At 30.0% G+C, this 13,362-nt stretch overlaps 4 protein-coding genes and 1 pseudogene across 5 annotated transcripts, besides 2 other annotated features; 2 read left to right on the plus strand and 3 right to left on the minus strand.

Annotated features, from left to right (window-relative positions):
- Window positions 1-664: 664 nt before the first annotated feature.
- TVAGG3_0317300 (protein ubiquitination) lies at window positions 665-1,766 on the plus strand (the record flags this gene model as incomplete). The annotated part of the gene is made up of 1 exon (XM_001315894.1): window positions 700-1,749. The coding sequence occupies one exon, from the start codon at window positions 700-702 to the stop codon at window positions 1,747-1,749; it is 1,050 nt and encodes a 349-aa protein (XP_001315929.1).
- A 59-nt stretch (window positions 1,767-1,825) lies between these two features.
- TVAGG3_0317310 (negative regulation of mitochondrial outer membrane permeabilization protein) lies at window positions 1,826-3,149 on the minus strand (the record flags this gene model as incomplete). Its single annotated transcript, XM_001315893.2, has 1 exon — window positions 2,061-3,149. The coding sequence occupies one exon, from the start codon at window positions 3,147-3,149 to the stop codon at window positions 2,061-2,063; it is 1,089 nt and encodes a 362-aa protein (XP_001315928.1).
- Window positions 3,150-3,398: 249 nt separating this feature from the next.
- Window positions 3,399-3,917: a mobile genetic element.
- Window positions 3,918-5,485: 1,568 nt separating this feature from the next.
- Window positions 5,486-5,839, plus strand: TVAGG3_0317330 (uncharacterized protein; the record flags this gene model as incomplete). The annotated part of the gene is made up of 1 exon (XM_001315892.2): window positions 5,486-5,839. The coding sequence occupies one exon, from the start codon at window positions 5,486-5,488 to the stop codon at window positions 5,837-5,839; it is 354 nt and encodes a 117-aa protein (XP_001315927.1).
- A 253-nt stretch (window positions 5,840-6,092) lies between these two features.
- Window positions 6,093-7,678: a mobile genetic element.
- A 315-nt stretch (window positions 7,679-7,993) lies between these two features.
- Window positions 7,994-9,776, minus strand: TVAGG3_0317350 (uncharacterized protein; the record flags this gene model as incomplete). The annotated part of the gene is made up of 1 exon (XM_001315891.2): window positions 8,046-9,776. One exon carries the CDS (start codon window positions 9,774-9,776, stop codon window positions 8,046-8,048), a length of 1,731 nt encoding a protein of 576 aa, XP_001315926.1.
- A 580-nt stretch (window positions 9,777-10,356) lies between these two features.
- Window positions 10,357-12,260, minus strand: TVAGG3_0317360 (annotated as a pseudogene). The gene has a single exon: window positions 10,488-12,260. A coding segment is annotated over exon 1 (1,773 nt).
- Window positions 12,261-13,362: the final 1,102 nt, after the last annotated feature.

A 13,362-nucleotide genomic window follows, 5' to 3' on the forward strand; every position in this document is an offset into this window, starting at 1 on the left:
ATTTTGAATGTTCATATTTATCTTGATTCAGATAAATTTTATTGAGCAAATGTTTTAACTGGTAGATCAAAAGGGTCTTTAATGAAAATTGGCTCATAAATGCAAACTTTTATTTCATTTCGGAAAGAATGAATTCTCAAAAAAAGTGACAAAATTTCCCACTCGAAGGACGAAATCAGCAGAAGAATGTGATTTCAATTATACTGTAACGTAACAAACTTTAACTAGTCATATTTTTGCTATGACTTGCAAATTTCCCAATAATTCTTTCAGAAGATTCTAATGAAAGCATTTCCAACTAAAAATTTTTATAAAAATGAAACATATACTAACTTCATGCATTTGTAGGTAATGCTCATCACAGCTTTGTTGACGTTATCTTATAAATTTTATACACTTAATTTTGAATTACAATTTGTTTTATAAATTCAAGTTTATAATGTTAACCCTTAAATACTCTAATGAATCAAAATAATCTTTTAATGAAATTCGGATATATTCTCAAACATTTTTTTCATTACATCAGATTTTACTCAATTGCTCATGTATTTTATTCAAGAGCTCATATACTCATATAGTATAGTGCAGTGATCAGTAAATAAACTATTCATTCACATAAAATTTTTAAAATCATAATTTTTTTCTTATATATATCTGAAATATGCTTGATATGAATATATGTTTCAAATAAATAACGATATGAATAGGGGCTTTACATTTGTGTCACTTACAATGACCAAGCATTTTCAATCACTTGGCAAGCAAGTGGATAAATGGTTTAATGATAATGGCTTCATTGAGACACACACAAAATTTCAAATATGCACCACACTTGAATATACAAAACTCTCAGTTGATCAATTTTGTGAATTTTTTAAAAGAATAAGTGAATATTTTGATGAAAAGGATACATATGAAATGATGCAGCATGCACATATCAATTTCGATGAAGATAAAGCAAATTACTACCGTGTATTAGAATCAATCTCACAATTGCTTAAATTTAAGTTATTATCAGATATAATAACATTTTTACAAACAGATACTAAACCAGAATCACAACAGGATTCTAAAGAATTACCTTCTTCTACACCTATAACTTCAAATACACAACCACCTCAGTTAACACCAGTATCTCCTCCTAAAAGTACACCACCACCGCAACCTCAGACACCACCCCAACCAGCTACAGTTAAATCAATAGAAGAAACAGAAAACAACAAATTACAATTGATCAAATGCGGAAATAAGAATCCAGATTTCAGTAAACTTTACAAAATACTTGAGAGAGCTGCAGATCAAGGAGATGAGGCTACTATCAAGTTTGCAGTTGATGAAAAATATACTGAAATGAGATTTGAATTCGGAAATGGAAGAGATGTAGTTCTTCAAGCTGCATTGAATGGAAATCTCCATCTTATTCAAATGCTCAACAAATTTGGTGCTAACATGAAAACAAAAGATAAAGAATTTTACACAATTCTTCATTTGTTTTGTTTGAAAGGAAATCTCGAAGGAGTCATCTGGTCTGTTGATTATGTTGATATTAATGGCAAAAAGAATGATCAATGGACTCCTCTTCACATAGCAGCTTGTACAAATAACGCAAAAATATGTGAATTCCTTTTGTCACTTCCTAACATTGAGAAGAATGCGTTGAACAATCACAAGAAAACACCGCTTGATGTAGCGACTGCAGAACATTGCAAAGAAGCTATAAAAGTTCTCAAAAAGTACGGATGTAAATAAAATAACATGAAATGCAATTTTTTTCACATATTTTTATAAGCAAATAGTATTACATAAGTCTATAACCATATATAAAGATCCACAATAAAACACATATATTTAAAAACTTGAATAATAAAAGAATTTTCATGAAGTCAAGTGAGAAGCGGAAATGCATATTACTAATTTTTGTGCTAATTTCAAATAATGTATTAAAGATCAATTCCAATTGATAAAAAACACATTTATTATCAAATACAAAACAATACAATAATATTTCCGTGTAAACTATACAATTCTATTAAATATTTCTATTGAATACGGAATAAAAATTAAACCTTCAACTCAGGATCTTCTTCGACATTTATTGCAATGTTATCATCTGACTCAAGTAAGCTTTCTCCAGGTTTAGTTACATCTTCCTTCATACAAGGTGCAACACCAATGTTCTGGTAAACACAAGCGCCGTAAACCATAATTCCGAATCCAAAAAGTTGAATAAACGAATAAGGAGTCCACGCTTCACCTGTTTTGAGGTATTTCTCTTCATATTTCGTGTTCACGACACTCCAATAAATCGATAATTGGACAATCCAAACAAAAATAATTGTTAATTGGTCAAAAACCATTCGAGAGACAGCAGAAGCCTTACTGGTTATCTGAAGACCAAGGATTGTCCATATTCCGAACACTAAAACAGATAAAATAGATAGCCAAACCACACTTGAACTGTTAATTATCATTTTCCAAGTATCTTTGCAGTTTTCTAGCGGTAAAAGGAAGGAAGAAAATAGTAAAGACCAGATACCGTTTAATCCTGCGAGCTCTGATGGCGTAATTCCGACGGATTTCATAACTTTTTCTTCGATTATCATTGATATGGCTTGCAATGACTTAGAAAGAATACGGAGTATGATAAAGAAGGCGACAACCTTACTCGATGCAGACTTATGCGTTGATTTACTCCCACTTAAAATCGCAGATATCGTAACGAAGACAATTGCAAGCAACGTTAAGTATACTCCTGATTTCTGATTCCGTTTAAGAGGCTTTTTGAGATAATATGTTGTGATTAAGGCTCCAAAAATTAAAGTTGAGCTTCTTAACATGAGGGAAACAGAATAATTGATGTAGAGTGATGATACATTGCTTAGTGTTCCGGCCGATAAGTTGAAAAATGTTGCAATCGCTAAATATAAAAAAGGCTTGATAAATTGTTTGTTGTTAAACTTAGCAATCATAGAAATTGGATGTGATAAGAATAAGTATACGAAAACAAGAAACATTGATAGTGATCCTAGCCATGTGAAGTAAAATGGTTTATGAAACTTCTTTATTTCATCAATTCCTTTCGATTGACACTCAAAAAGGAATTTCTGAATAATATGCACTGATGCACCTACAGTAGGCATCAACAGCATAGAACAAAAATTCATAGGATTAGAGCAAATCCTTCGACAAAAATAATGATGAACAAATATATATGGCATATAATTCATTCGTTATATACTATTATTAGGCAAGTTTGTCTCTAATGATTCGGTTCTGATTCTAATAATTTTTAGAAAAATACGGTTCAAGTGTTGCCTGAAGCAAAAAATGCTATTAAAATATTTTTTAATTATAAATTACACATTCCTGAAAGAAGATTTTGTAATTTTAGCAGTTAAGGGTGGCTTCCGACCAAATTGTCACTTTTTAGCCCAAGTGAGAAAATTTCGTAATTTATAACCAAGTTTTTTTAAATCTATATTTAATAAAGATTCTATTTTTCTTATTAAATTTCAAAAATGAGGGGGTTCGGAATCGTCCACAAATTGCTGAAAGGGTTTTTGCCAGTTTTGAATCCGCTTATTTTTATCGACCAAAATTATAATAAATATAATTTTCGATAAGTATTCGACCCAAATGATTCTTCAAAAAATTATTTTTCGGATTTTATTCCGTAAAAAAACGTTACAGAAAACGCTTATAAAATTTCGAATTTTCCCTAAAAAATTCAGTGCAGGTCGATTTAAGAGATTTTTCAAAAATAATCATATCAGTAGATAGGGTATAATATAGAGAAGCTTTATGAATAACTTAAAATCCGGGAAACTCAATATTCAACGAGAAAAACGCTTAACGAATCTCACTTTTGGTGTAAACATCACAAAAAATTGAGAGGGCTTTCTGGTCGGAAGCCTCCCTTAACATATAAGGAAGTGTGGTTAAAACCATTCTTATATGATCTCATACATTTCATTAAGCTCATCATACTATTAGAAGCACTCCAAATGCTGTTATATGTAAAATTTTAATAAGAAACCAATATTTCGATTTAACAAGTGGATTTGTATTAAGTTCATCATACTTAAGATGTTAGTGCAGGAATTTTCCCATAAAAAATTGATCGATTTAAAAATCTTCGGTTTTGGGAAAAAATCTTATTGGAACGATTAATTTCAATAGTTATAATAAGGGTTTCGTTTTGCGAAAAAAACGTACAATACGCAATTTCGCTAAAAAAACATTTAGCTAGCAATTTCGACCTTTGACTCCACTCAAGACGTCACTTTTTTAATTTTGTGCTATCATATTTTTGGAAAATCTTTATGAATATTATATAAAAAGTCTCTTTAATATCTATATTTCATATTTTTATCGATTTTTAAAGTTTTCGCGAAAAGTATTCAATTATTTTTGCTATTTGGTCGGGTAAATGTCAGATTTGCGACATTTTCTGATATGATATTCAGATTCTACGTTGATAATAATGCTTATAGAACCCTCTTGCTATTGTGTCAAAATTGCGAAACCGATAGCAAAAATATCTCGCAATATCAAAATTGAGATATTGAGTGAATTATGCATTATAGAGATTAAAAATCTGATTTGTGAAAACATCTCATCAGTTTCTAGCTAATTCAAAAATCTTTACTATCTTATTTGATTAAAATGAAAAGGGAATAGTTTCATTATGCTTTAAATGACAGCCTTATAATATAATCATAGTTTTCGCTCAATATGCAGCATTTTTTTTCGAAATCTATGGTCAATGTCCTAAATACTGATTGCTTTGCATTCATATCTCTTACATTTTCTATACCCACATCACTATTCATTGCTATTCCTATCTTTTTCATTTTTGTTTGTTTCTCATAATTTCTCAAAAAACACGATAACTTGATATTTGTAAATATCATACTTTATAACGTAAATAAGAACTTGACCTATTAAGAAAAGCAGTAATGAAAAGAAAATCTGAAATTCATAAAAATTACAAGTTTCTGATGACAATTAGCTTAATTAAACCAGGTACAAGATTATATAATTGTATTTTCTATCCAATTATCCATATAATATCTTATCCAGAAAAAATAACTTGATCAATACCAAATGATTTTTTAACTAGTAAATAAAGTATTTTCTTTACACACACATTGTATATCATAGTTTTTTTGGTTTCGCAAAACATCCAAAAACAAATATGCTATAAAAGTGACAATTTTAGCAAAACGAAACCCTTAGTTATAAAACAGAACATCCATTAATACATACAATGAACACAAATTCAAGCTTTTTAAGTTTAAATGAGCCATTGGGAAGTCGTTTTTTTCAATCAAAAAATTCTATTTATATTCAATAGATTTATTTCTTATTATTATGCTTTATGAGTATATTTGGAAGATGAGTGATAGAAAGATTTTAATTCAAAATTTAGGCCATTATTCAATCAAAATTCAATAGAACGATAATTTACATTTTTTCTCTACGAATGTTTATTATTGCCTTAATTGCATTCCAAGACATCATCATTCCACAGATCAAGAAAGAACCAGATGACAAGGAAAAACGCGCTATTCAATCAAATTTCTTCTTTCAACCATCAAATCCAGTAACAGATGAAAATGACAACAAAAAAGATGCTTTTCAAAATCAAAAACGTGAACAAACTTGTAGTGGCCTGCAAACTAATGGTTCACTTCATAAGCTTTCAAAACAAACGACAGATAATGTTGATGAAAAACCTTTGATCGAATACGTTTTAGTTGCTGCTTTATGCATTCTTCTTAACTTCGGATCATACGCGGGCGTTAGAATTATGTTTGATTTTATTCTATCAGTATAAACAATTATATACTTTAATTTACAGTAGCTTTGTATTGCAAAGCTATGATAAATCACCCCAAGCATTAATATCCAAAAGATATTAGCTGGATTTTGTATTTTTTATATCGATATTTTTATACTAGTTTTTACATCCTCATATTCCTATTTTATATCACAATTGTGCATCTATAAAATTTTCCTATCTTAACTTTTAAATCCTCATTAACAATTTCAAATTTTTTGAATCTTAAAGTAAAATACTTTGATCTATTAAAGGTACATTCACTATTTTTGACAAAATTTTAAATTTTCATGGGGTTGTAAATCTTATAATAACTAGATGAATAAGGAATGAATCCCAGTATAATGTGCATCATTATATTAAACACTATATGTAAGGCTAATGATTCTATTAACACTTATGAAGATCTATAGTATTTGAGCAGATAAATTTGATAATTTCCAAAACTCTTATATTTCAAAATTAAAGTGTGCGAATGCATTTAAATGAGAGCAAAAAGAGATTGATGCTGTTAAAACTAGGTGTTAATTTGCAATTATTTCGCATCACAAGAACTACCCAGTAAATTCGGCTATCTTTCTTTGCAATTATTCTCCATTATACATATAATATAATGGTTAGGGTTTGAAGAAAAGTTACTAGAGAATTATTGACTTTTGAAATAATGCAGAATTTTACTTGAAGAAATCATTAATTTATGAGTTCCAAATTGCTAAGCATGACGAAGGATCATTAAATTTGCTACAATTAAATACACTTATTGCAGAATTAAGATTTTTGAAATTAAAAGTTTGAAATATTGCCTTTTTGAATAAAAATTTAAATTTTATTATATAATCATGATAATATCTTATAGAAATTAAAAGAAAATATTTTAAACCATTCAAATATTTTGAATGTCTTATCAATTTAAAATATTAAAAGATAGCTTGATTTTATCATCATTAGTTGTTATCAAAGTTTTCTTCTTTTGATGAACAACAGTAAATGATTTGTTAATTACTTGTCTTCCTTTTTCGCAGCAAAATCGAAAGTTATGATGATAATCTTGCTGTCAATTTTGAAACTCTCTGATTTACAAGTAAGCATTCCTTTGGAAAAGCAGTCCTATTCTGTTTTCAAGATATTTTAAAGCCTCCATTTCATACAATGCGCAGATCTATTCGAAATTGCAAGAACTCTCAAGAAAAATGCAGCAGCAAAGAAGATTCCATAGTTTCTAGCATCAAAAATTTACAACCTTAATACAACAGTTCAAGAGAAGCTCGAAAAGAAAATATTTAACCATAAAGCTGGAAACCATTCGATATCTACTATTGGATCTAATAAAAAGTTAATTATAACATATTTAACATGCTATTTGTTGACTTTGTTCCATTATATTACCATATATATCTTTTTGAAATCTAAAATATTTTTACGATTTTAACCATGTGTTGTTGAAACCATATATCAATCTTAGCTAAAGTATAGTTTATGAGTCTGTCACCATCTAATGTATGAATTTTCAAAAATGTCAAATATGTTCATTTTTTCTGTAGATTCAGCCATAATTTCATGTTGTTATACTATTCAACTATTATTTAATATTTTTATCGATTTAAATATATGATGAGATGCTTAGTTCTCCTGGAAATCGATTTTTAATCGCAATTTTAACTTTCCAAAAAAAATTCAAAAATAAAAACCCCTATCAATTTTCTAAGTTTTATAACTCGCCAAATCTCTAGCCAAATTTTTTTTGGCCCGTATAAATATTGTTAGGCACTATATAGGGATGCTATTTATCCTATTTTCATCCCATTTTACTGTTATCGCCTAGTGAATGTACCTTTGATCTATTATTTTAAATAAGACTGAAAAACGAAAAATCAAAATTAAAATGATTTTTAATCACTTTATTCAGGAAAATTAAAAATCATGTAATAAAACTTAAAGTAATTATTAGACTTTGACCTTGCATGTGATTTTTGTTTTGATGTATCCATTATGGTGCAATATCCAATGTCATACAACTAATCTTTCTCTTCAATAGTTTCTTAATTTTTCCTAGATGCATTAATATTAGGAAATTCATCAGTAACTGAATCATGATATAATCATACATATTTAAAATGTTGCTCCGAATTAGATATTAAAAAAAATTTAAAATTCCGAAGTGAATAAAATTTTTTAATTAAATTACGAATGAGATTTACTATATTTAATCTGCATTTGTTTTCTGACTGCGGTCAGCGATTTTTGGTCTATCAAGTTTCGGTTTTTTGTTCTCTTGGGATGATGGAAGGGTTTCCTCATTTGAAATTCCATTGCATCCTTTTGGAGGTTGTTTGCCTTCTTCAGATAAATCATTTTTTTCTGGTAAACGAACACCGGTATCAACAAGTTGAAGAGGTTTCTTTTCTTGACCATTAAGAACATCTAATCCTGGACGGCGCTTAACTGCGGCATGGACTTTAGTAGGAATGAAATAGCCTAATGACATGCATAGATAAGTATGTTCTTTATAGAAAGTTGGGTCTTTGCACTTATCTCCAAGTGTACTGAAACTGTTAGATTTAGAATTGTGAAGTTCGTCTGCGTGTGCTTTAGGTGGGAAAAATAGCGACCAAAAGTTTTCTTCTGAGTCTGATTCTTTATTTGTAGCTTGTTCGTTAACTGGACTGCCTTTGCCTGGACCAAAAAGTTTCTTAAGACACTCGAAATAAGTTAGACCATCGCATATACCATTTTCTATAGCGTGGTTGAGCATCTCTGGGTTACTTAAATCAACTTTAGTATGAGGACCACCAGTGGCACCCATAGAAGGAGGTTGAAATTCACCCCATAAATCATTTTTCTCTGCGAAAGGAAGACTTGTATAATTTATGTCATCCTCTTTCCATGATGACAGGGGAGGTTTGAAAAAGCCTAATGATTTGCATTGTTGAACATGTTGTAGATAGAATGTTCTGTTTTTGCACTTTTCTGCATATCCAGACAAATAATTTGTTCTTAAACTAGGACGTGCAACTTGTTCTTTTTGTGAAATAGTGCCACACCATGGACAAATTGTTCCATCTGAATTTTTGTCAGGCCTATAGGAGGCTGATCCTTGTCCAAGCAAACCAGCACAATCCGATGCATTGGTGCACGTTAGTTGACTTGGGTCATCGACTGGTTCTTCTGTTTTTTCTGTTTGTTTTGTAGATAAGATGCCCTTTGGAGTTGACTGTTTTCTGTTGGTATATGGGGTGGATTTAAGAGGTTGTAATGTTTGTTCGTTTGTTTGTGATTCTTCCTGATTGTTAACAAAATATGAATAAGAATCTTTGTAACGACGTGAAGGTGCTGCAGATGTTTTTGTTTTTGGAGTGAAGTATTTCCACAAATCAAAGTTTGATTCTAAAGTATCAATTTCTTTGCATAAAGATGGATATTTTTCAGAGAATCTTTGATCTTGGCACTTTTCCAGATAATCAGCAAGGTTAACCATGTTTGGTGTGAATGAAGCTAATGGTTTAACTTCTTCTTTTTGTAGATACATACCACATCCAATGCAATATGGTGACTCTTCTTGGTTTATTTCAGATTCTTGTTTTTCAACTGGTAAAACTCTTAAAACAGAACGAGGTTGAGGACGTTTACCTGCGATAGAGGGTCTGTTTTTGGTATTAGTAAAAACTGTTCTTTGTTGAAGACGATCATCATACGCCATTGTGTCTTTGGGAGAGAAGTGTCTGAAGAGAGGCTTGTCTGTGCGTAACTTAAAGCCAGTATTAATAAGTTTAAGTGGTTTCAAATTTTCGACGGAAATTTTATTTTCTGAATTTATCTCCGTTGTGGCTTGATTTTGCTTGGGAGTGGATGAAATCGGATTTGCTTGAGAATCCATGCTACGCGGGGTAAAAATATCATCAACAATAGCTTGATTTAAACAAAGAAAGAAAAACATGAAAAAAAATTGTCAAAACCGAAATCATTTTCAATTGATAACTAATTAACAAATTACAATATACAGATATATTTATATATAAAATTTTTTCCAGAAAAACTTTCACTCAAAACTTTATAACATAAAAAACATCAACTTATAATACCGATCACACCGATTTAAATTTATTTATTTATCCATCTGTAAAACTGACAATTAATTCAGAATTTTTGATATAGAATCAAACCATAAAAAACTTTTACTAATTTCTATTATGGGAATCACGATTTCTATTATAGGAATCACAATAATTATTAATTTAGCAATTGAGAAATCTGCTTTAGATAGAATAATTAAAGTTTAATCAACGATACAAAATAAACAGAAACATTTCAGCGTGAAACGGCAAGTTTCAATACAAAATTTCAATAATTTTTCATAATTTTGAAGAATGTAAGACATCCATGAGTTATGATATTCCCAAACTTTCTAAATATCACAATCTTAGATCAAGATTTTGAAATTATGTTGCATTTGGAACAGCAGCATTAACAGTTTGGTTTCGAGATACCAAATTAAAAAAAATTCTTCATCCTATATATATGATTGTTTTATATTTTTACTCAGTTTAACATATTTAATAATTTTGAATTTTAAAAAATGTCGAAGATTCATAATTTATTATTTCTGCTTTAAATTTTAGTTAAAATTAGGTGTATCTTGTTTGTCTTCTTATAGGCTATTTTTAATGGCGGATAATAGTGCCTGCAGTCTTGAATGGTTTAAAGAATTCCCACAAATCAAAGTTTGATTCTAAAATATCAATTTCTTTGCATAATGATGGATATTTTTCAGAGAATGTTTGATCTTTGCACTTTTCTGAATATTCAATGAAGTTAACCATGTTTGGTTCGAATGAATATGATTTCTTTTTTTGTTTTTTTGTAGATACATACCACATCCAATGCAATATGGTGGTTCTTCTTGGTTTGTTTCAGACTCTTGTCTTTCGACTGGTAAAACTCTTGGCAAAACACGAGGTCTCTTTGGAACAGTTTGTTTAGAATTGTGAAGTTCGTCTGCGTGTGCTTTAGGCGGGTTAAATAGCCACCAAAAGTTTTCTTCTGCATCAGAATCTTTAACAGGTTTATTTAGGTTATCGTTCGATGAATATGCTGCTTGATCAATTCCAAAGGAGCGTGGGCTGGCGGAACCTGGTCCAAAAATTCTTTCACATTCATCAGGAGGAATAAATTTGCAAATCTCTTCATTGTCGTTGCCCGATGTAGATTGGGAATTTAGAGGTCTCTTTGGAATCGCAGGTCTGGAATTCTTGATACTATCAGTGTATGTTTCATGTAATTGAACACTTGTATCTGCAAGTTTAAGAGGTTTCAATCTTTTTTCTGTTGATGGTAATTCTTTTTGACCATTAACATCAATCATATATCTGGAATGAGGAAAACCATCAGCAGAACCAGGAATGCGTTGGAAGTCCCACAAGTCATTTGTATCTGAATTTAAATATTTTTCGTAAACTAAACCGCCTTTTAAAGTTCCACCCTGCCCAAAATGCGTTGAGTATATATAGTGAGAAATATTGCATTTAGAAGGATCTTTCTTGCATTCTTCTGGTAGATCCACAATTTTATCACTTTGCTTATATCCTGTTTGCGCTTTAGATAACCGTGAATTGATCTTAACAGGTTTTAGAGCCTTAACTTGGCCACACCATGGACAAGATGGATCATCTGAGTTTGGACTGGATTTAGAATTGCGAAGATCGTCTGTGTATGCATCTGTTGAATCCATTTCTTCTGTTGATGGAAATTCTTGTTGATTATTGTTGATAAACGAAGTCTTGAAAGGACGGACATACGTACCTGAAGTCTTGAAAGGACCGAAAACGCTCCACCAATCAAAGTTTGCTTCTAAGCTATTAACTTCTTTGCATAATGATGGATATTGTTCTGAGAATGATTGATCTTTGCATTTTTCGCTATATTCAACGAGGTTGACCATGTTTGATTTGTATAGACCTTTTGGCTTTTCCTGACTAAACAATGCATATCCATCTTCACCTCTTTTTGGAACTGGAGTTGTATGTTCATTTATGGTGTCAGGAGTTGATTTCGAATTGCGAACACCATAAGTGAAGGTTGTTACAGGGGCAAAAAATTGGAAAATATCATCTTTGATGTTATTTTCTGTAGGTGAATGATCGCTTGAATGTTGTGAACTGTGTCTGACTAGAACACGAGGTCTAATTGGACCCCTTGGCTTTAATACAGACGATTCTGATCCTGAAGGTGATGGTTGATTATTGGTATTAGAAAGGAATCTTGAATTTCTGTGATATTCATCGAAATATGCTTTTGAATCGCCAAAATGGTATCCAAAGAAATCCTTGGCGTTATTTTCTGCAGGCAAGCGAACACCCGTATCAATAAGTTTAAGCGGTTTCAAATTTTCGACAGAATTTAAATTTTTATTAACGACTTCCATTTTTTGTTGATTTTGCTTCGGCGTGACCGAAATCTTCTGCAATGGTGCAGGAATTTTGTCAATCAAAGGCCGATTTAAACAAAGAATTATAAACATTACTATATCAAAAAAGTTCTCCATAAGTTTTACTTAAAAAATTAAGTCTCAAAATTGATTTAACAATTTTTGCGGTTTATATCAAAACAATTATTTTGAGAATTATATATTTAAAGACATTTCTGGTTAACACATTGTGATAATATCATTTTCATTAAAATTTATTATTCCATCTGAAAAATGATCTGACAATTGTTCTCGAAAAAATCAGATCATAATAACTATTTCTCCTTTTTATTCAACTCAGTATGTTCACAATTTAAAACATTACCAAATACTTTCTTGTTACTTTCAAGTTTCACACTTAAAATTAAATTCGAAAAGAAATTATTTGTTACTTTGTATACAGAATTGTTTACAGTCATTATGCGTATGAATAATGAGAAACGACAAGTTCCATTACGTAATTTTGAGTTTTTTTTTTCATATTTTTTATAATTTTGAAATCAGTAACTCGCATAACAACTTTCTTCTTTGGTTCATTAGGAACTGTTGCTTTAACTGTTTATTGTGTGATGTTATATTAAAAATCTTTATATATTTACTCAAATTGCCATAATTTATTTTCTAAAAATAAACATTAAGGATACCCTTACATTGCGTAGTTAGAAAGAGAATATGATATTGTCATGATTGCTAAAGTTTTAGGCTCCAGAAATGAATATACATCAAACTGAAACAATTGATAAATTGAATGAACTTTTGAGAGGTTCTCAAATAAAAAAATTATCTAATTTTTTACAATATTACTATTATTTTATCCACATATGTATATATAGTAATTTGAGAAAACTTTTAGGAAAAAATAAGTTTAATAAAAATCTGAATTTTACTTGTTGTGGGATTGTTATTAATTGACACTCCAGACGTATTACTAATAGTTATGCGTATGCAATTAAAGTATTTCTGATGGACAAAATGTGAGATTTATATCAGATAATTCATTTCTACTATTAAGTTATTCATTTATGAGTTTGCACTTATTCGCACTAAATAAATAACTATT

This window comes from Trichomonas vaginalis, chromosome V (genome assembly GCF_026262505.1).
Source record: "Trichomonas vaginalis G3 chromosome V, whole genome shotgun sequence".
NCBI classification, from domain to species: domain Eukaryota; phylum Parabasalia; order Trichomonadida; family Trichomonadidae; genus Trichomonas; species Trichomonas vaginalis.